The sequence below is a fragment of the Solea solea genome, chromosome 21 (assembly GCF_958295425.1).
Source record: "Solea solea chromosome 21, fSolSol10.1, whole genome shotgun sequence".
NCBI classification, from domain to species: domain Eukaryota; kingdom Metazoa; phylum Chordata; class Actinopteri; order Pleuronectiformes; family Soleidae; genus Solea; species Solea solea.
This window is the reverse complement of record NC_081154.1, coordinates 17835316-17858975: the sequence shown is the minus strand read 5'-3', so window position 1 is coordinate 17858975 and position 23660 is coordinate 17835316. Positions and strand designations below refer to the sequence as shown.

Genomic DNA, 23660 nt, shown 5'->3' with positions numbered 1-23660 from the left:
TAGCCAGGGGTGGAATCGAACTTGCGACCATGATGTCTTTCGTACACAAGGTAGGGTCTTAACCACTGAGCCACTCCACTCCACCCCCAGTTCAGTTCCACTAACGTCTCTGACCTGTCCCGCCCATGAAGGGCAGCGTGAGTGACTGGTGTTGCAGCCAATCACAGCCCAGCACCATGTTGTATGCGTTACATGACGTACAGACGTACCCAAATCAGATGAGAGCCGTTGAGACTCAGTTGCTCTTCTTAAAAAAAGCGCATAGGTGAGTTTTATCATAAAGTCGGCTTCATTTACAGAGAGGTCCAAGGCCTAAGGAGAATTTAGACTGACAGACTGAGGATTATGATTATGATAAATAAACATAGATAAATATTATATTATTGGTTTGAACTTGTGTTTAGTTGGCTTTGGTGGGAAGTCATCATACATATTTGCAGGTCAACAGACACATGTCATTGTCTTCCCCTCAGCGCCTCCAAACTCTCCTTGTTTTTCTTCACTCCTTCATTCCTGACTTGACAGCGTTCTGTTTTTAATACACTTGCATGCTGCTTTTCTAAATTTCATCCAGTTTTCATGAGCTCTCTCAAATGATCTCAAATCACAGAGCACAAACCTCAAATAAACAAGCTTTAAATGTAATAAATGGCAGAAGGGAGAAAAAATTCCCGTCTGGGACAATTACAAGAGGCTTTGCAATGAGACTGCCTCTCTCTCTCTCTCACACACACACACACACACACACACACACACACAGAGTGTGTACAGTGATGATGCATGCTTCCCTGGTGTCAGGAGCTCTTGTCACTTACAGTACACGTGTATGTGTGTGGGAGATGGGAGGAGAATGAGGGCGGAGCAAACCCATATAAATATGCATAGTAATGGCTGATCTGTTCCCACCATCCACAGCCAGTGATGGAGAGACTAAGGGCAAAGAGAGGCAGGGGAAGAGAAGTGTCGCTGCGTGTTTTCCAGTGGGCCGCCAAGACGGGACGTCCACCGAGACACTGAGTAGAAAAGACAGATCGGTGCAAGCAAACGTCAACAAGAGACGAGCTATGTGAGGAGTTGCCATACCTGACTCCTTCAAACATGGCCCCACTCCACATTGACACACACACACACACACACACACACACTGGCCTCAGCAGCAGTCCGATTGAGGAGCAGAGTGGAGAACTAGCCTCTTCAGGCAGTAGCTGTTTGTCGCTAAATGAAGGCTGGCATTCTTTGGTTTCCCAGTGAGCTGGGTGCCTGCCAGTCCCCCAGCCACTGAGTGCCATTTTATTAAGAACAAAATGGAGCTCCTATGAAAGGAGCCCAACATTGAGCCTGCACAGGTCTCACTGAGCTAAGCTTCGACATAAACAAACAGCATCTTAAAGAGACAGGCCTGCAGAAAAGACGGGACCACAGGGCCGTGCACCAAACCTGTGTGAGAGTGCAACTGTTAATGAGAAGTTATCTGAGCTGACAACACAGCAACATACACAGCCAGTACGGCCCAGGTGTTAGTCGCTTCAGCTTTTCCTTTTTTTGTTAGACTTTGGTGCCGGCGAGTGAGTAGTACGCAAACTTCTGTTTCCAGGAGACATACAGAAAGGCATCATAGGTCATAGGTGACCCTTTAGGTCATTGGTTTAAATCATCGCTGACTGTGCGTCACTTTACGGGTCAATGTGTAAGAAAAAGAAAAAATAATAACGGACATCGTTCTAGTCAGATTTCAAGCGAGTGCAACAGCAGGCGACTAACTACTTCCTGTCCCTTCAGATAGAACGCCATTCAGATAAAAGCTATTTCAAAATAAAGTTTCCCTTTATTTTATTTTTTTTAGTAATTACCTGAATTAAATCAGAACAATGTCAAGTCCTCTTAATAACAACATCAGCTGTTTAAATAATGTCTCAGCATTGGCACAACACTGTGTGTCAGTATGTTAGTTTGTTTGTTTGTTTGTGACTGGTGCGGGCTTTTACTGTAACCATCACTGTTAAAGTTGTGCAATAAAGCAGAAAGGATGAAAAAGTGAGGAATCCTGACAGAGACACTGTAGTACTGTTTGTTTGTGTGAAAGCCTGTCAAATCAAAAACATGTGACCCCCCCCCCCCCCCCCCCCCCGTCTTTCTCCTTCTCTAATATTTAAAGATACTCACCACATTTCACTGGTAGCAGGTTTCGACTCTGGCACGTCATTAAAAAGGTGATATTTGCCAGAGATTAGTGTAAATATACATGTTTTTATTCCCCACAAGTCCAATTTACTACGGTTTAGTGTGTGTGTGTGTGTGTGTGTGTGTGTGTGTGCATGTGGTTGCTTGATTTATCTTCTTTAAAACGTTTCTAGGGCAACAAATAAGTGACAATAATCTGCACACAAAGACTTCCAAACGACACAATGCTCCCATGAATCTACATATCAGCAAACACACACACACACACACGCCATAAAAAAACACAAAAAGTAAGATGGGACCTCAGCCAACATCTGTCTTTGATATAATTTAGTTAACCGCTTATTGTGGGAGCCCACCAGCACCACGGATGGCGTCTAGCAGTGTGTGCATTAGTCTATGAGAGCGCTACGGCGTCCGTTCAGACACTTTGGCAGGCGGCTGTTGTGTTGTTACATCCTTCAAGGGTGAGCTGTGTGTGTGTGTGTGTGTGTGTGTGTGTGTATTAGTTCAGTATGTGTGTCTGCATTTCTGAGAATGTGACTGCATACCAGTGTGCAATGTGTGTTTCCACAGACATGTGAGAACAGTGTGAGTGTGTGCGGTGTGGCTGTGCCCCTCCATAGTGAAAGCCACAGCCTCAAACCACATCAGAGAGTGTGTGGGAGACAGAATGACAAGGCCAGGAACCAGCTAGCGTCTGTCTGAAACCACCCACAGACACAGACACATGCTCACACACTGACACACACACGCCGGCACGCACACACACAAGATACATATTCATCATACTAACCCCGAGTTAACAACGCACATCAACTCTCCCCATAACACACACACACACACACACACACACACACACACAGTCATTACACCACAAGTCTCATCCAGCGGTTGCTGTTTGGTCCGTGGATCCAGTCTGCAGCAGCGGGAGATGTTTGTGTTTGCATACTTTCTCTCACACAGATGTTGACTTTGACTCACATTGAGTGATTTGTTGGAGCTATTTTGATATCGGTGAAGTTCTCAATGATTTTTAGTGTGGCGGATGAATTTAAAGTGTGAGTGCATCGGCCCCTGTGCTGCTGCTGCTGTATACACACACAGATGCTCCCTCAGTCAGGTCTGATAGTATTGCTTGACAGACTCTTTTTTTTTATGTTACATCATTTCAGTTAACAAAGACCAAACAGAGGCAGAATAACGAGAGATTAGCGTTCTTTTTGGTCTTGAAAACTTGAAAACGTAGTTTTTTTTCACATGCTGTTGCAACAACTAGTAGGCTAGTAGGCTAACGTTCCGTTCTGAGTGGATGGCGAGCGCCGTGCGCTTCTCCGTCTCCAAGCGGGCTCTCCGTATCCAACGCAACCTGGATCATTTCTCCACGCACTCCCCACATCCAAGTCATGAAGTATGATGTGTTAGCAACCAAGCTGGCAGACCCCCCACCGAAGACCGCTAGCTCCTTTAGCTCGGATCAGCTCGTTACGGCAACAACACATTAAACCGCGGGACTCCGTCTGCAACGCCACTTTATTCACACGCTTATTATTGTGCGGCTCTCACAATAAGAAGAATAAGTCAAAATATGCAGGTGACAGAGATATTGTCTCAATAAAAAAAACATTAGCACAAAGAAAGCCGATCCACTTTTCTATGTTGATAAGAGCTTTAAAATGAGAAAAAAAATAATGGGACAAAAAGAAATCAAGGGACATTTAGAATAGATAAATATGTGCGATTAATCGCGAGTTCACTATGACATTAATGTGATTAATCGTTTTGACAGCACTAAATATAACAAAACAAAAATCCTGTTGTTCACATTAATGAAGATATTAGCGGCAGAGTGATGTGGTTTGGGTATAATGTGTGGTTGCCTTCTTACACACAGAAATCCCACACTGGTGCCAATGAAAGACCATTCAGTCAATTTCTCACGCTGAAACAAGCGAGCACATACGCGCGCGCAAACACACACACACACACACACACACACACACAAAGACGCAGCACAAGTGCAGGTCATCCACGGGTGAGTGAAAGCTAGAAGCTCTGTTTTTCCTTGTGGTGGACACACATCAATTTCAAGGAAATTGCCCACCCCATTATTTGAAAGTGTTACCGGAATGTCAATTAAAGGGGAAGTTTTTAACCTCGCACCACTCAAGTAAACACTGCACCCCACTCCCCTTATTAAAGGCAGTGTCAGTGCAGACAGAGAGTCTGGAGGGGGTAGAGGGGACGAAAGGAGGGATGGAGGGAGAGAGGGAGGCAGGGATGGAGGATGGTGAGGCCCAGGCAAAGGGACAAGAGGAGAAACGAGATTTGGTACTCTCAAAGAAATGCTTCTGGCCCCCAAGGGTCCTAGACCCTGGGAACCACTCAAAATCCAGGCTTTGGCCCGGGCTCTGGCCCACTTAAGGTTAACCTCAACAGGCAGGGATCTATCTGTTTGACAGCTGGTTGGATCCTGTAGGAGCAACTTTGCAGCGGAGCGATTAAGAGCAGGTCACTGGGTTGGGGGGGGTGATGTGGGGGGGGGGGGGGGGCACGGACATAGAGGAGAGAGGGAAAGGAGTGTGGAAGAGCAGATGGCAAAGAGAAGGGCTGGAGCAGAGAGAGATAAAGAGGCTGCCAGAGGTGAGAGGAAAGATGGAAGGAAAGAAAATTGTGGTGGACGGAATATGCAAAGGAGAGAGCAGGAGGGCGGGGAGGAGCAATCAGATGTGTTTGTTCTGGGTGAAATTACCCCAACTGCACAGCAAATAAACCTTGTGGGGAAGATCGAAGAAAGATAGAGGAGAGGAGAAGAAAGGAGGGCAAAACATGAGCGAATGAAGTGTACAAGAAGAAGTGTATGAAGAAGTTACTAATAACAACAAAAAATACCACCAGTATGATACAAAGAGAACTAGCTGGTGAGACAAAAAGTATCTGCGTCGCACGACGAAACAAAGCCCTCAAAAATCATCATCTAGCCGCCATTTTTTAGCAAAATATGAGAAATATAACGATTCGCTTGCGTCTGTGTCATCAAACATTGGAGAACGTGGAACGGCAAAAACGAAAAAGGCTGAAAATGATATGAAAGAAAGTGAGTTTCTGCAATGATGCAGATGATTATCAGAGAGGACACAGTTATAGGTTCCGTTGAGTATTAGGATGGAAACAGAGTCCTCGTGACAGGAACCGGAAAGAAAACTTTACACATCCGCTTCTTAAGAGGTGCGTTAAGTGAGGCTACAATACATTTAAATTGAAAATGGATTTATTTTTTATTTTTATACACAAAGCAGTGGTGCACTTGTGCATGGAGGGGGGGGGGGGGGGTCTAAGTTGCAAGCTCATAGGCACTTGAAATGCCTTCCCATCGCTGATGTGTGGGCCTCTGTTTGGAGAAGGACTTTCCAAGAGGCCGATCACCATAACAGATGCCCAGCTGCTGCTCCCTATATCTACCTAAAGCACACATTAGACTCACATTAGAGACAATGACACTAGATGTACACAGGAGAGGCTTCAACTGACATGCTCCTCGTTCACTTTCAATGTGTTGCCAGTGCTGCACGTCTTCACGCTGCATGTGAGTTGAGAAATGTTCCACTTTCTCAGTGGCAGCACGAGCGCCAGCCAATCAAATCCAGTTAGCAAACATTCAAGCTGAGACTCCGGCCAATACAATCATGTTCTTAAGTTTAAGCTCAAACAGTCAAATGTCCAAATAGAGCTCTGCGACATGGGTTTCCTCACTGCTGCTGGACTCTTTGAAGGGGTCGACCGATATTGGTTTCTCAGGGCCAATATGACACCGATTATGACTATATGAAAAAATCCCAACACAAAACATCTTTAATGTTTATTACTATTGAAACTTTTTTTTAATGAATTTAAAATAAAGTTAAAGTTAATAAATAAAATAATGTGCAAACTGTCCTCCAATTCTGGATTCATATGAGCTAAGTGCACAATTTATCAGTATTTAGTTTAGCTATTAGCAGTAAGAGACGCTTTCTAATGACTAAATAATATTGATGATCATTAAAAAAAGATGCCGATACTGACTGATATTGGTAAAATGCATAATATCGGTCCCCATGCAATCTGCCAGGCCAATAATCAATCAAAAGCTGTGACAGTTACCCTCACTTACACAATGAGTGAGTGGGTGAGTGGGTGCAGCAACCAGAGAGTCCGTTGGGGAGTCACAGCAGAGCCTGAGGCGTGGAGATCTACATTACACAGAATTCCCTTTGAAATGATAGTGACAGTCGTGTCAAGCTCAGAAACCAGTGGCGACATCTTCTGGCTATTAGTGTCGACAGCAGGTATTTAAGGACCAGACTTATATTTACTATTTACAGTCAAACTAGTGACAGCGAGGCTTTGGCTTAGCTATGTACACATGTCAGCAGTAAATTATTGGTGATTCACAAGCTGTACACTGCGAGGACACTGCGAAGACACACATGTATGTACAATGTGCTGCTGTCTTCCTGCCACTGAACTGCTGCAGAAAGATGCAGTACAGGGAAGTGCAAGGGGGGAATTAAGAGAGAGGAGAGAGTGATGGAGAGAGACAGAGCAGCATTTAATGAACATAGGCTGTTTGGTCACAAGGTCAAATGGAACAAAGACTTTGGAGTCGTGGTATTTCTTCTGTCTCTCAGAAACACAGACAGACAGGACCGTGAATCCATGGACGGACAGGAAACACTGTGAGGAGAGGAAGAGGACGGCAACAAGTGGTGATGATGATGATGTGAGTTATGTGTTCGTAAGTGCTGTCAGTGCACGTTCTAACCAAATATGCAGCACTTTCTGGAAACTAATTACCAAGGTGAACTATTATGGGGTTTCTATATACAGACACTCGTCATCATTTCACTACAGCATTCTTCCATCCATCATGCACCTGAGGGGGACAATGAACCAGACTCAAACCTGTCATTTCACCACTATGTGATTCAGTCACCAATTCGACTGTCAATCCTGTGTCGATCGTAAAGGGTCGCGTGAACAAAAGTACCAGTGTTTTGTCTTTCTGAAGCAGCCCGGGCTCTGGCTCGTCGTGCCTGTCTTACGCCTACCGCCGTGCCTCCATAGATGACGAATGTCGGCCGGCTGTGACGCAGCTACGGCACCTCTGACTGTCCGCTGTCTGTGCGTTAGTCATCTCAGGACGAATGAGTCACCGGAGAGAAACCTCAAGCACCACCCAGGTAACGGCTGAGCCACACACATGCACACCCACAGCTGAAGCCCTGCCATGAGCTGGGGAAGGGACTTCCATAGAGTGGCGTTATACTTCCACCATGTGGCCAGAAGAAGAACTGCACAGAGACAGACAGCTGCAACAGACTGCAGAACAGAATACAAGTGTGTAAGCCCGGCTAATAGAGTGTAGGCTGGACTAGTGAACTGCTACAGCACTACAGGTGCATGACGGTACAGTTCATACAGAGGCGAAAATGCAAATAAGCCCAAAGGACACAATTAGGATTTTCTTGCTCTTTAATCCTGAAACCGTATGCTTTCTCACTTGATAGTCATTGTTCTTCTGACAGCAATTTTGACATTTTTTGTTGGACTGAGTTTACGTTAGCTTATTTGCATGTTCAAAAAAAACTGTGGTTTAAGTGTAAAAGAAGAAGATCATAAACTGAATGAGCAAATCCACAAATAACTACATATTTGGTCTGTTAGAAATGAGAATATAGGCATTTTTAAATGTAAGCAAAAGGTCTCTCTTACAAAGGGTATCAAATACCCATTGCACTACACTACGCTACACTATGCTACACTATGCTACACTATGCTACACTACACTACACTACGCTACACTACAATATGCTACACTACCCTACGCTACACTACATTATGCTCCACTACACTATGCTACGCTACACTACGCTATGCTACACTATGCTACTCTATGCTACACTACACTAAACTACGCTATGCTACACTTTGCTACGCTACGCTACACTACGCCAAACTACACTATGCTACACTACGCCATACTACACTATGCCACACTACGCTACACTACACTATGCTACACTACGCTACACTACACTATGCTACACTACACTACGCCACACTACAGTATGCTACTCTACACTAACAGCTAAACAGAGAATCGATGAAGCAGCAGAGATGGCGAGTCAGGACTCCGATGTAAAGTTGGCATTTTCATTGTTTGTGGCGATAAAATCACTTCTTCAATTACATTGTGATAAAAGGCAAGAACGTACATGTAATGTGTGCATTATGTCCCGGAGCAAAAACTTTGTCGACATCCGTCTTAGCAATTCTAATTTAATGAAGCATCTCACAGCGCACACGCATCTACAAAGTTAGTTGCCAAAAACACCGATTATTAAGAGTTTGATTTATTTAATTAAGAATAAGACTACAGAGCTAAACACACTTTTTTGTTGTTTAAAAGTTTACTTTTGTTGTCTCAGGTTGAGAGAGTTTGATTTAATTTGCTAGAGTTAAATGCATTTTATATGGTGTAACTGTTTACTTTTCTTACAAAGATAATACTTGAAGTGCAGGATAAACATCTTGCTGTCTGTCGACGTGCAATAAATATAGAAAGTTATGTACAAACATCTGTCTGTTCTACTCATTTCAACTGACTTGTGAAAACTACACAAAAAAATCCAAATTCTTTGACATATAGCAACTTTTTTTTAACAGTAACGCAAATAGTTACTTTCCCTGGTAACGATTTACTTTTATTATAGAGAATTCAGTTACTAATTCAGTTACTTTTTGGAACAAGTAGTGAGTAACTATAACTAATTACTTTTTTAAAGTAACGTTCCCAACACTGTATGCTACACATTTCCAGTGCTCAGAGTTTTACAGATAATTGGCCTTGATCAGCATGTGATTAGCAGTTGGTAATTGTGAAACATCTAAATACATGGTCTACAGAGACACCAACATGATGAGTTCTGATCTCATTTCCAGCATGCTGCAAATTTGATCTGGTTCTGTGTCGACCCAAACCACCACAACCATTCAGATGGTGCGAGGATGGTGTGACGGCGGCTCAAACGTCACACAGGAACACAACTGTTTGCTTACGGTGGGAACTATTGTGTTTCTCTAGAATTGATTTGACTTGTTCATTATTTATTTATATATTCATTTATTATCAACATCATTATTTTTTTCTATGTTTAAAATGATGGACCCCGCAATTAATCTGTAGCCATTTTGTCTGTGCCGATGCCAATTTAATGTCTCACTCGACATGACATTTACCAACTCAGAGAAACACATTTGACCCATTTTGACACTTGAATTACTACAGAAATTGATTTTGATTAAATCCATTTCCCTGACTCTATGCAGACAATTTGACCTTACTAGTGACCCAAGGAATTACAGGGCTAATGCTGCTTGGATAGAGGCCACTGGAAGCCAGACAGATAACAGAGGGAAGAGTTGTTCAGCATCCGCCGTCCCTGACCTAAGTGACCTTTCATGTGATGTGTCTCACTCAAGTGTGGCATCTATGCTGATCTGAATTCAGTGACATTCTCATAAGCAGACCTGCTCTTAAAGCTCCATTATTGAATCTGCTTGATATTGATACTGAATTAGACTGTAAATGGTCTCTGCCTTTACTGTATATATATATATATATATATATATATATATATATATATATATATATATATATAGTGATTGTCTAGCCGTGAAAACCTTTGAGAGCAGCTTCACGCGGTTGCTGTCATTCACACATTCATACAGCACAAGCAGCTACTGCACTTTTTCTATCACATATCTTTGCATATCCGCTTCATAGCGAGCTTCATTCACCCTGCCGCTGTCCAGTGACCGGTCATAGAGGATGTACTGAACAAATAGTTTTAATGAACTGATTCTAATGATTCAGTTACAACTGAAAACAACTGCTTTACAAGTCACTAGTCACTTGTTTGCGTGAGACACACAGAGCCCAAGTGTTTCATGGATGTTCACGTGGATCAGGGGCCGAGATCAGAACTGACATCGCTGCGTCTCAGTTTCAATGTAACTGCACAGTGTACATGTTCTTCCATGTGTGTGATGTGCATGTTTATGAGCGGTTTTGTGTTTCCTGGCAGCTTTAATGATTTAAATCAGAAGTGGAACCACAGGGAACAGCCACATATTACACGTCTTCTGACCAAAGCAACGAGCCAAATATCATTCTCCTCACTGGACAAAGTAGCCACCACTGAATTTCCTCAGGAGGCCTGCAAGTGTGTCAGTATGTGTCTGTGTACATGATGCGGTGAAGATGTGTCCTCAAGTGTTTCCTGTGGTTTTCCTGTCAGTCTGGAAATGATGACAAATAGCTATTTGCATTCACTGTTTTATGAATAATTGAAAGCATCAACTCCCCTCAATCAACAGAACTACAGGCTACAGTGATGAAGTGGTTACTCAGCCGCTTAGCTTGCTGCTATGACGGAAGTGTTGTTTTTCTCAATCACCCGCTCAAGCAAAATTATACTAAATGACGTCAATAGATTAAATTCTGATTGTATAAACAAACTATGATTGTATTTTACCACATTTATATAATTAGCATATAAATGATATAATATAATACACAAGTTAGTGCTGGGCCAATATGAGAGCTACTCGTGTTTTTTTTAACACGTATCCTCATGGCTTATTTCAACCCAAACTACCTGAAAGAGCTTGTTTTGCCTGAACTTTAGTGACAGTGTCTCTCTCTAACACACACACACACACACACACACCTTCAGGGTATGTCAGTATGTGCTGCTGCGTCACTGTCCTGAGGTTAAAGCGTGTCAGTGTCTCAGTGCCTTCATGCTTGTGTGAGCTTCCAGGTCGAGCTGCATTTGTTTTTCAGGGAACGACAAAGACGCTGGACTTGACCGAAGACGACAGGAAACAAGAAGACAGAGAGAGGACAGCTGTAGACTCTGCAACAATGATTAATGTCTCTCCTGTTTGTAGACTTGCAGATTGAGACAAACGCAAAGGTTGTTGTTAAGGAGAAACTGCAGACTTCTACAGCCTGTCTCACTGACTGTGACGATATCATGACCACAACTATTGACTGTTTTCATTATTCTATAATCTGCAAATGATTTAGTTATTTATTAGTTGTTTGCTCCATAAAAAGTTTCTTAAATGATTATGTCCTCAAGAGAGAGCACAAAGACAACATTTAAGATGCTTAAAAAAACACATTATTTTACAAAACTCTCTGACAAAGATGATCAAAAACTCTAAAGTCTGTATGATTGCAGGAATAATGCATCTGTGGTGCAGTTGCTGCGGACGCGACAGCATTGCATGAGAGCTCACCCTGAAACACTCGCGGCAGGTCATCAGATCCAGAGTCGTCCCCATCTCGACAAAGATGCTGCCAGAGCCGTATCACAGTCTCTCTGGAGTTCCACGACGGCGCTGCAGGGGCTGACTCAGAAAACCCAAATACAAATTCCTCACTCAAGTCCAGGAAGTTGAAAGAAACTTCTCACGTCCAAAATATCTCAAATGAGTCTCTGTAATATCTCATTTCTAGACTCGTCAGAGTGTGTGAAGAAGAACTACAACAGACTTGAAGTTGTGCCACCACCACTCTGTCTTCCTACAGTTAACTGGTGTCCTGTGTCGGCTGTGACACTGGAGAACCAATTACAAAGCTCATGTTGGTAATGGGCTCTCGAATGACCTGATCCACTGACACAAGGACAATATAGAGCTCTTCAATTTTTAATGTGTATTTGTTAAGCCTGCTGGCCACGTCCAACACCACTGTCTTCAAGTCTGGTGACAAAAATCATATATATGTGGTTTTATAAAGAGTTAAAGGCAGATATTTTGGGATATTTGGATTTTCAATAATAGCAAATCGAGACAACACAAATAAAAAAAAATTTCCATCGATATTGTAGAATTAAAAACGGCAAAAATGATGTTCAAAGCAAAAAAATTATTCATTACCTGGTAGTTTACAAAGATTATTCTTCATTAGAGAAGGGGGTTATAATCTGAGGGGGGAATTGAATTTTCATCAAGAACAAAGAGGAAGAAGGAAGCCCATAATCACAGATTATAAGATGTAATATATATATATATATATATATACACACATATTTAGAGAACATGGGTATAGTATATAAAGAAATGAGTGAATGGATTGGTAAGCAGGAAGCTAAACAATAAAAATATGTAAATGATGTTGAGTTGTGGAAAATGGGGTGGGAATAAATAAGTTTATACTTCCTCCCACTCCTTTTTGAACGTGTCAATTGATAGATTATGTGTACCAATGCCCATCTGCATTTGTTTCCTTTTCTTTTGTTTTTACATGTTCGAAATAAACAATAATAATAATAAAAAATATATATATTTGGTGTGACCAGTTCACTTGCACACTAAACCACACAGATCTTCCGTGGACCGTAGTCTGATTTAAATCCTTCTGTCTCTTCACGTAATCCCAGACACACTGGAGGGTGTTGAGATCAGGGCTCTGTGTGGACCATTGCATCACTTCCACAACTCCATGTTCTTTGTTACGTTAGATAGTCTTTAATGACACTGGCTGTGTGTTTGGGGTTGTTTCAGACACCTCTGTGATGGATAAGCGTCTCCTTGTATTTCATACAGCGTGATGGACACTATCAATCCTGGCCAAATCCCCAGCCCCAAAACTTGCAGGGAACCACAGTCATTACTGTACCACTCTGCCGCTCTCTGGAGAACAACACGCCGTCTGCAGCAGCCAAGTGTTTCACATCTGGACTCATCAGCCCAGAGCAGCTGCTGCCATGTTTCATTTCGGAGCTGATGGCACTGCTGGACATCGCTCAGTTTCCAACGGGGGAAACTACTGAGTCTACGATCCTCATCCCTGCCCGTTTTATGTGCTTGGTCTCCCTGGGACAAATGTTCCTGATGTCAGTGAACTACCCTGTGTCTTGTTGTTGTCCTTATCACCAAATATTGATGTCATTTAGATTTTTCTTCTGTTAGCTCAAATTTTCTAACTGAATAAAATATTTGCACTAGGGCTGTTGGAGCAAATTTTGTGAATCGAATATAATTCAAATGTTTAAAAAAAATCAATAATAATCATCACTATCATTATTACAAGCCCGGCCCTCTTTCCGCTCACGTACGACCCTCGCAGAACAATAAAGTTTTCTCAATCACAACAATCTCACATTCAGTGAGAAAAAACCCACTGAGATCACTGAGATGATCGCCACTCCTGACCATCTAAAAAGCCATAATCTGCAGAATATGCAACGTCGAACCTGAGGGGACACGTGCCAACACTGCACCCTGGCAAACCAGCGGAGTTTAAGTCCATGCAGGCAAGAATGATGAGTAGGGTTTACAGCTTTCATGTCTTCTGTAAATAAAAACTTTATTTACAGAAGACATGAAACCGATTAACATCTCGCAGAGGTCCGGTTTCAAAGACTTCATCCAAGAGCTTGCGCCAAGATACACGACTATAACGCATATAATTCTCAAAACGACCGAAGCTCAGAAGAGCCACTCAGATGCATCGGCGACAAACTGTGGAGAGTAGAACATGAGTCAGTGCTCTCTCTCTCCATCACCACGGACAACGCAGCTAATTATATTAACACCGTAGAGAGCCACCTGCAGGCCGCCAGTGTCCCTGCATGGCCCAGCGAACAGAACGTAGAACAACCACATGATAGTAAGTTAAAATTTATTAAAAGTTAAATTAAAAAAATGTTACACAAATTATTAAAAACAATAAGCAATGGAATTCGAATGGGATTATAGAGGAAAACTGACAGCCCTCATTTGCACAGTACTATATATATCATATCACAATAGGATGTATATATATATTTATATATATATATATATATATATGTATATATATATATGTTTATATATATATATATATATATATATATATATATATACACACATACAAACAGTATATGATAGTGATTTGAGGAACATATGCTATTGTTGATTGTTTTGACAGATATTATGATTCAAGTTTCATCTGCAATGAAAACTCAGTCAAGATTCAGTTCCATATTCACTGTGTAATAGATGATGATACTGAGTAGGTCAAATAAAATGCAGTATTAATACTTAAATTACCAAATGGTCTGCACCGAAAACCCTCTGAAGGTTAATTCCACAAAACAGTTCAGTTTAAGCCAAAGCAGAGGACATTCTACAGTATCATTATATATGATGTATACATGGATGTATGTGTGAGCATATGACAGATTCTATTTATTCCTTTAGCGGTAAAATGTGTTAAAATGCAAATAAAATGTTTAAAAAAAACAAAATGTGTATAGTCACAATTCAACTGTTTTTATAAAAAGGTTTTCAAAGAAAATTGTGCTTCAATAATACAAAGAAACAGATATAACTTAAACATACACACCTAAAATGTGCACATTTATATTAAACTGTTGTGTCGCCCTTCATGAGTAAAATGAACACGACATAAAACAGCGTCTAATTCATTTTTAGATTGGTGTCAAGGAAAAGTAACACATTTTCTACCATCTTATCTTTTCAAGGATATTGTCTGCTGTGTGTTGTTCAGCTATGTGGGCTTGTGTGTGTGTGTGTGTGTGTGTTCAGTCACATACGTGTAGGATTGACAGAGAGAAATAACAGTCTTCACTGCACGCTTTGCATCCCTGAAAACATTCCTGCAGTGCCCGTTGGCGACCAGAGGGTGGAGCAGGAGACTTTAGCTCGCTCGCTCGCTCTTATGTTCAACCTCCTTGTAACTTTAAGGATGTGTTGCTGTGTTCTTAAATGGTTGAATAGGTTACTCATGTAGCCATTCTGGTCCACCACAGGATACATCTGAAGTTATTATTGTTTGTTATCATCGTTAATGGCCTTGCTCTGCCTTATCTCTTTGACTTACTTCGGCTGTACATTTCTTCACGGTCCCTAAGGTCAGCTGACGTAGTCATCTGTAGGCAACAGTTGCCTATAGATGACCATGCAGTGTGACGCAAGTTACTTTCATGTTGTAATTTATTATGTGTTACTGTTTAAACGTAACAAATAGTTACAAAATGTGCTTTCTTTATATTATATATCGATACGTTTTTTTAGCACTAAACGATGTCTTTATTAATGTGACAACTGCAGATCTTTAGTCACCAAAAAAAAGGATACCGTGTGAAAACAGACAGCAACTAAGAAAGACCATAAAATCCTCCTTCTCAGTCCGTTATACTTGTGTTCATTCATTCATTCTTTCAGTGTTACATACATACATTCATATCACCTGAAACCAGCGGCGGAGGGCCGGTCGGTACAAAAGTGGGCGGACCTTCTTGTCACAGAAATAAGTAAAAGTAGGAAAAAGGCAAACAAAACACCCACAATTGTAATATGCCATATCAACACATTCAGAGCACGAGTCATTTTACTGCACACCGCGGCAAATAAACCTAAACCTAAACAGAAGGTAATGTTTTGACTAACATGCTGCAGGAGATACATCAGACAAACGTTCCTGCGCCAGTGCACAAACACGCTAGCAGCTGTTATTCATGAGCTGTCCGATGGCTGTAATAAACGCACGAGGGATTTCAGATACGTGTGATATATCCCCCGTGGCTCGTGCGTTCATTACAGCCATCGCAGCTCATGAATAACAGCAAATGTGCACGCGGCTGCTTTGATGGTGGTTCATCAGTTGCAGATAAATAACCGCGTCAGGTGAGGACACCGGGGACACCGGGGGCCGCCGGACGCCTTCTCGCGGCGCTGGGTCGGCTCGGTGGATGGAGCCGTCGGGGCGGGGTGGCCGTGTGTTTTCTTACTTAACGCGTTATGGAACTTGCCATCGTTGTGGCGTTAACACTGAAAAGCCAACTACCAGTGTGCCTGTGAGCCAAAGAAACACTAACTCTATTCCAGAGGTGTCCAATCACCCGTTTCAATGTTTCTGTTTTAATTAAACACAGAAAAAGTAAATAAATCATCTTTATATTTCTAACAACATATTTCTTTGACTGGAGAGGGCCAGTGAGTCCGCCCAGGCCCATCACTGACCCTTTACTCAAGTATCCAGATGCCCTTCACTTTTTAAAATGTCTTTATGTTGCTTCAATTGTTCAAAGAGGTTTTTTTCTCATGAATCCACACTCCTACTCCACCTATGGTAAATAAAATTGATTGGACATGATTTTGGACATGAATGTACATCAAAGCAAAAAAAACAAGCCATGAGGTCAAAGGAACTCCCCGCAGACTTCAGAGACACGATTGTTGCGAGGCACAGACCTGAGGAAGGCTACAAAAAAAAAGTCTCTGCTGCACGGAAGATTCCCAACAGCACAATGGCCTCCACTATTCTGAAATGAAAGACATTTGGCTTTCATTTCAACCAGGACTCTTTCAAGAGTCGCTCGCCTGGGCAAACCGAGCGAACCAGGGAGAAGGGCCTCAGTGAGAGAGGTGATCAAGAACTCAATGGCCACTCTGACTGAGCTTCAGCAAATCCTCTGTGGACATGGGACAAAGTTGCAGAAGGACAACCATCACTGCAGCCCTCCACCCAAACTGACACTTTACAGCCGCACAACACAAAAGATTGACGATGAAAATCTCAGTCCATTCAACAACGATTGGAAATTCTAAGGAGGGCAATCCCACGTGTCTGATCTGCCATCACGATTACTCCATCGATGTGCTGAGGCACTTCAAGATGACCCACTCCAGCTTTGATACCAACGCCCCACCAGGTTCAGATGCTCATCAGACAAAAATTGGGCATGCACTTCACATGCATGTGCTGCCCTACAGCCCTCTCTCTCTCTCTCTCCTTCTTGCTCTATTAATACCTTCAATACACTCACACACATACACACGGAACACTGCCTGAGTCCACTTTATGTCGTCTGTTCACAGTTGGTTTACTTTGTTGCACTAAATGCCAGGAGGTTCTGTGATGTCGCTAAACAAGAGACAGGGCGTGTTGGATCTAGAGCTGCAACTAATCGATTCATCTGTCAATTATTTTGTCGATGAATCGCTTGGTCCATACAATATCAGAAAATCTTAAACCTCATTTTGTGCACAAAACAAAATAATTCACTTTTAATGATTTCTTTGTTATCCAGAGCAAAGAAATGAACAAGATACTCACATTTAAGAAGCTTAAACAATCGGAAATCTTGTTTTAATCATGAAAAAAGCTTCAAACTGATTATCGATTATCAAAATAGTTAATTTAGTAATCGATTTATAATCGATTACCTGCTGCCAACACCAAGTTTGGTGAGTTTTTGGTAAGGCCCTGAAAAGTGTTCTCAAGGAATAAATGAAAGAAAACGATGATAACGACGGCACGTCTATCCAGCAGCGCCCGATGTGATCACGACAACAGCGTGTGTGTGTGTGTGTGTGTGTGTGTGCTACTGCTGACAAAGTATTTGTCGTTTGCACTTTAAAAGTATCATTTGTTTTTATTGGATTTATTGAGGTTATTTTTCAGGGTCTTCTAATTAATTTTTTTCAATTGTAGAATATTCTTATGTTGAAGGTTAAAATTGATGTAACCCATTGGTTAATAATAAATGGGTCAGTTTTTCTCTGGACTATTGTTCTCTGTTTGATCACTTGATCAAGCCTTTCCTAACATTCCACACTACAGAATAAGTAATAAAAGTATGTACCATTCATGGTGATATTGTATCGGATCGGTATCGGCAGATAGTCAAGGCTGAAATATCGGTATTGTATCGGAAGTGAAAACGTTGTATCAGGACAAGAATAATCGCCAGTCAGGACTGAGTGATATCAGGGAACCTGGGATACTGTAGAATTCAAGCATGAGTATCAGTCAGGTAGAGACAAAGAGAAAAAATAAAGGAGGAATCAGACTTACAAACTTTCTCTTCAGCTTGCCCTTGCTGCTCGCTTCGCCCTCCACTGCTGTTCCCGAGGCTTCGTCCGAGCCCATGTCCAGGTGGTTGTCGGCTGAGACGCTCTTGCGTAGGTAAGCGGCTCGCACGCCGAAGTGTGAAAACGGTGACTGGGAGCGAGGCCGCGCCTCTGTGCAGCCACCAGGCTCATCTTCACCTTCCATGTCATCCTCCAAACGCCACAGTTCTCCTTCAGCCAAACAAAGAAAGACAAATGAGAGGCCAGGGTTTAGAGAGCAGACACATAAAAGCCAGACAGATGATGATTAACTTTTATTTCTGCAAAGCAATTACGACAAACACACTGTGATTCACTGATTACTCCCATAAAATATTCCCTAATTGTGATTGAGTTTACTTTTTAAGGTGAGGAGACATCTTACAGCAGGAGATATTTTGCAGCCTGACACTTTAACAATCTGGTTTTTACTCTAAAAGCTGGACAGAAATAATTGCTGATATAAAAGTGAAAGTAGGAAGAAATGAATTTGCAGTGACACTGAGGTTTTTGTGTTCCGGCTCCGACGTGAACACTGAGCTTTTCACAGTCACAAAACAAAGTTGGACGTGTGAACCAGACATGCTGTCGTGAGCAGCTCTCATAAAGCTCGTCCCACACTCGTCGTCCAATTACTGACAGACCCTGAGGCATTCTGGGTAAGCTACAGCAACTCTGTCGATGAAGGTGATTGATGATGTCCTTTACTGTAAAAGGCTAAATCAGAGCTTATCGACCATTATCTAAGAAGTAGGGTTCTTCATAGAGCTGCAATTAACGATTATTTTCATAATCCATGAATCTGTCGATTATTTTCTCGATGAATCGATGAATCTTTTGGTCAATAAAATATCAGAAAACCTTAAAAGATTTTGATCGGTGTTCGTCAAACCTGAACATGATGATGTTCTCAAATGTCTTTTTTTGTCCACAAACCAAAATGATTGACTTTTAATGTTTTCTTTGTTATCCAGAAAGAAATGAAGAGAATATTCATATTTAAGAAGCTTAAACAATCAGAAATCTTGTTTTAATCATGAAAAAAGCTTGACTTGAACAAGCTTGAACATGAATACAGTTCAATACTATACATGTTGATGTAGTTGTGGAATAAAATTTTAACAGCAAACTACTGCAAAATATTATGGTATAATGCAGTATTTTTTTAATTTGTCTGTGAAGTCTGATACTGTTGACTGACGACTGAGTAAAATCCTGATCTATCAAGTCACACAACTGCATTTAGAAGTTAACAGATTAATGAATTAAGTCTACATAGAAAGAAGACCACGGCTATTTTGACCCTGCTAGCATCAAAGTGGTTTGAGAACCAGCTGCTTTTTTCCTTTAACACACAGTGATTCATCTTCACCTACTGAACAAAGTCATTTCAATAACACTTGTCATTGTTATGTCATTTGTTTGTAATTGATGTTAAAGTCTTTTTCTTTTGTTTTTTATGACAAAAGCCTAAGAGTACAACGTTGTTGTCACATGTTTTCAACTAACGTTAGCATAGTTCACTTTAGCTGCTAAAAGGACTCTAACAGTTCAGAATCCGCCAGCGCAATGTGGCTATAGCTGAGGATAGGGATAAGTTCTGGCAAGCAGAAGCCAAAGACCTAGAGTCTGCGGCCAGTAACAACAATGAGTTGTGTCTTCAGCCTGCTGCGCAAAGCCCGTAATGGCCCATGTATCAAGACAGCCCTGGTGAAAGACTCTGATGGCAACCTTATAACCACCGAAGCCAACTGCCTCGAGGTACAGGAAAGCCCCCGGCATCTGAGCAGTAACCGCTGAGATGCTAAAATCAGGCGGGGATAGCATTGTTGGCTGGTTCACGCACATATTCAACCAGGTGTGGGAGACAGAGAGGTTTCCCAGCGACTGGCCCAGAGGAGTCATCCTGCCCTTCTGGAACCGCAAGGGTGACAGGCTCGTCTGCGGCAACCACAGAGGCATTACCCTTCTCTCCATCCCCGGCAAGCTCTTTACCAGGATCTTGCTGACTCGTGCTCTCCCAGCCATCAGAAGCAGCCGCCGTCCCCAGCAGGCTGGATTCATGCCTAACCGGTCCACATGATCCACCTCCCCTGCGGCTTGGTAACAACATTGTAGAACCTGTCAAGAACTTTGTGTACCTGAGGTCCATAGTGACAGACAATGCGGACCTAAAACCAGAAATTATTCGCCGAAGAGCCCTGGCAGCATCAGCTCTGCAGTCCCTCTGGAAACCAGTCTGGCGGCACCAGACCATCTCACGCAAGACAAAGCTACGGATCTACAACTCAGCGATACTCTCTATCCTGCTTTACGGCTCGGAAGCATGGCCCTTACACAAGTCTCTGGCCACAGGACTAGATGGTTTTGATAGCAGGGCTCTCAGAACCATCGAGAACATCAGATGGCCCCAGCGGGTTTCCAACGAAGCGATTAGGGCCCGCACGCGCCAGCCCAGAGCATCTTGTCTGGTCACGCAGCGCCGCACCCACTGGCTTGGTCATGTTCTCCATCTTCCCCTTGACCATCCAACGAGAGCTATACCAATTTGACCCGAGGGCTGCAGGCTGGAGACGACCACGAGGCAAGCCCCACACCCGATGACTCGACGTTATTGCGGGCGACCTCCAACAACATGGAGTTGCTGTGGAGGACGCAGAGCAGCTGGCTCAAGATCGCCAGTGGTGGAAACAGCTGGTTAACCTGGTTGGCTCAACGCACTGGAACGCACTGGGACGCCCCCCCCCCCCCCTTGCAAGAGATCTAAAGAAAGAAAAGAGTGCCTGCACCAGGAGGAGCTACGGTGGTGAGAGGAGTGGTGAGGTTTCCTGATGACATCATCAGCAAACGGAAGTGCCTTTCCACTTTGCAGAGCCCAGCAAAACAATAAAACCCTATTTTCTCAGCAATGGCTGAACTGTTTGTTCTGAAACATTTGGGTTTCATTAACGAGGTAATGACGCAGATACACACACAAACGCAGCATTAATTGGAACTTCCGGTCTATGTCGCCTTTAATTTCAAATGCTTTGTCTATGCTGCTGTAACAAAGCAATTTCCCCTTTGGGGATCAATATAGTTATCTTTACCCTTTGTTTTTATTAGTGGTTATATTATGTATTATGTGATATTTACTATTCTGAATAATTGTCAAAGATTATGAAAATAAAGTATGTTTTTTTTTTCCAGGTGTTGTAGTATAATTTAACAAAGTATGTTGTCATTTTAGAGACACTACTGATTAGGTTGAAGATACTGATTGGCACACCAACCATGTGCAATGATTGTTCCTTCTGACTGTATGATATATAGTCAGACAGACATTATTAATGCTTGGCCACGTCATATTCCCCCACAGATGTCACCTCACAGGCTCTATACAAAGAACAGAAAAGCTGGATTTCTTCCCAAGCGTGGGCCACAGCAGGTTGGTGAAGATGCACCTTCCTCAACCCTCAGTAACACGGAGAATTTGAGGAAGACGCAGCAGGTGCAGATTTTAGGAGGAAGGTGCGCAGTGGAGGAGGATGATGATTGTGGAAGGGAAAGGATGACACTCTGGACGTCTCTCACATAGAAAAACTTCTACAGCTTCTGTCGGCACAATGAGGAGCTAGCAGTAGCTGAGAGGGTGAACTGAAGATAAAAATATAAAAATATGTTGATATGTCTATACATTGTGGCATATTGTGCTGCCTCTGTTACTTTGAACCCTATGATATATTTCTTTGATAGATCAGGATTATTTCTATACAACAGATTTGTAATTTAATGTATACATTTAAATTCTGTGGTATGTAAACGAGGGGAATTATTATTAATGGATCTTTATTGTATCTAACACCTCACATGACATCCAGGAGGGTTTTCTGTGAGTACAATTATACAGTGGAATGAACACAGAGCACAGAGACTGACTCAAGTTTAGAAAAAAACATCTGGCTTCAAAAATGTGTGTGTCATGGATTTTTTTCCCCAGTGTTGTGTCAGGACTACTGGGGGGTATAAAGATGGAGAGAGAGGCAGGGGGAGCCAAAACTGTGGTTGATGACAGCGGTTGCTAAGCAACAAGGGCCCACAAAGGACTGAAGTCTTTCTTAATTTGATATCTGCAACAGAGCAGCAATAATATAGCAAGAGGGGAAAAAAAGTCAGAGACAGACAATCTAACTCAGGTAAAGTCAGGACATGCCTGTGCAGAGCAGGCACCAGTGAAAATACTGAATGGATTCACGTAGTGAGGATTGAAATCACCCTTCATGTTGAAACACAGTCTCTTAAAAGCTTAATTTTGAATTAATTTACTAATTTGTCCAAGTAAATGAGTCATGTTGGACGGGGTTGCTGCTCGAGTCTGCCAGTGTCTGATTTCACTCAGCAGGCATGTCTTGCAAGGAGGCCGTTTTGCCCGACTACAGAATCTCCTAAAAAAAGGGAACCAATCACAAACTTTGCTTCCATTTTGAGCGTGCTTTGCTAGAAAACAACAACAAGCACATTCGATGGCGTCACGCTGCATTTGTCGTTCCAGATCGTGGGTCTGATCGGTCTAACTGTGTACAGAGGCATGGTCACACTTTGAAATGCATGGCATTAGCCAGGCTAGGTTGCTGCACTAATGTGGATTAGATGTTACATCCCACAGTTGCATCACTTTTTCAACTTAAAATCTATTCTGCCCTGCCAAAAAAATAACAATGAAAAGTCACACACACTTCTGTAAGGTCTGAGGAGACCGATGAGGCTCTGATGGACTGCTTCGAGTCTACTGTGAGGGAAGAACTCTACGAGAGACATGGGGGAGGACATCGACTACAGCAGACTACATAAACTTTTGTGTAGAGAACACTGGACCCACCAGGACAGTACGGTGTTTCTCTAACAACAAACCCTGGATTAATCCTCACATAAAGGTCAGGAAACAAGGAGGAGCTAAAGACTGTACAGAGAGAGCTGAGGAGAAAGAGCAGGGAGGGGGAGGACAGCTACAGGAGGAAGACGGAGCATCGGCTGCAGCAGAACAAAGTCAGCGGAGTCTTGAGAGGCCTGACCAGACCCCATCAGCTCCACGCTCCTCAAATCCTGCACGGTTCAGCTGTGCGGGATGATGGGGGATCATCTTCAACATGAGCCTGAAACTGGGGAGTACCACAGTTATGGAAGACCTCCTGTGTGGTACCGGTGCCAAGAACACCGCAGACCTCAACAGTTACAGGCCGGTGGCACCACCTGATGAAGGTCCTGGAGCGACTGGTGCCGTTTCATCTTCACCCCACGGTGAGACCAGCGATGGACCCGCTGCAATTTGCCTACCAGCCTAGCATCTAGGTGGATGACGCCGTCAGCTCTTTCTCACCTGGAGAAGTCTGGGAGCACTGTGAGGATCATGTTTCATGATCGTCATGTTTCCAAAAGCAACATCAATTTGAGTTTCCTTTCGACCCCCCCCTTTAAGTCTCTATGAATCAACTGCAGTTCACTCAATGTCAAACCTTGTGTAGGGTTTATCATTTTGCCTCAGT

The 23660-nt window shown here is 42.7% G+C and overlaps 1 protein-coding gene across 4 annotated transcripts in view; it reads right to left on the bottom strand.

Annotated features, from left to right (window-relative positions):
* LOC131448247 (ankyrin repeat and fibronectin type-III domain-containing protein 1) overlaps positions 1–23660 on the bottom strand; it is a 143987-nt gene that overhangs the window by 92367 nt on the left and 27960 nt on the right. For all 4 annotated transcript variants that reach the window (XM_058620535.1, XM_058620534.1, XM_058620533.1 and 1 more), the window contains one exon: positions 18104–18330. In XM_058620535.1, the coding sequence (XP_058476518.1) occupies positions 18104–18330 (227 nt within the window). The remainder of the gene's footprint in view (positions 1–18103; positions 18331–23660) is intronic.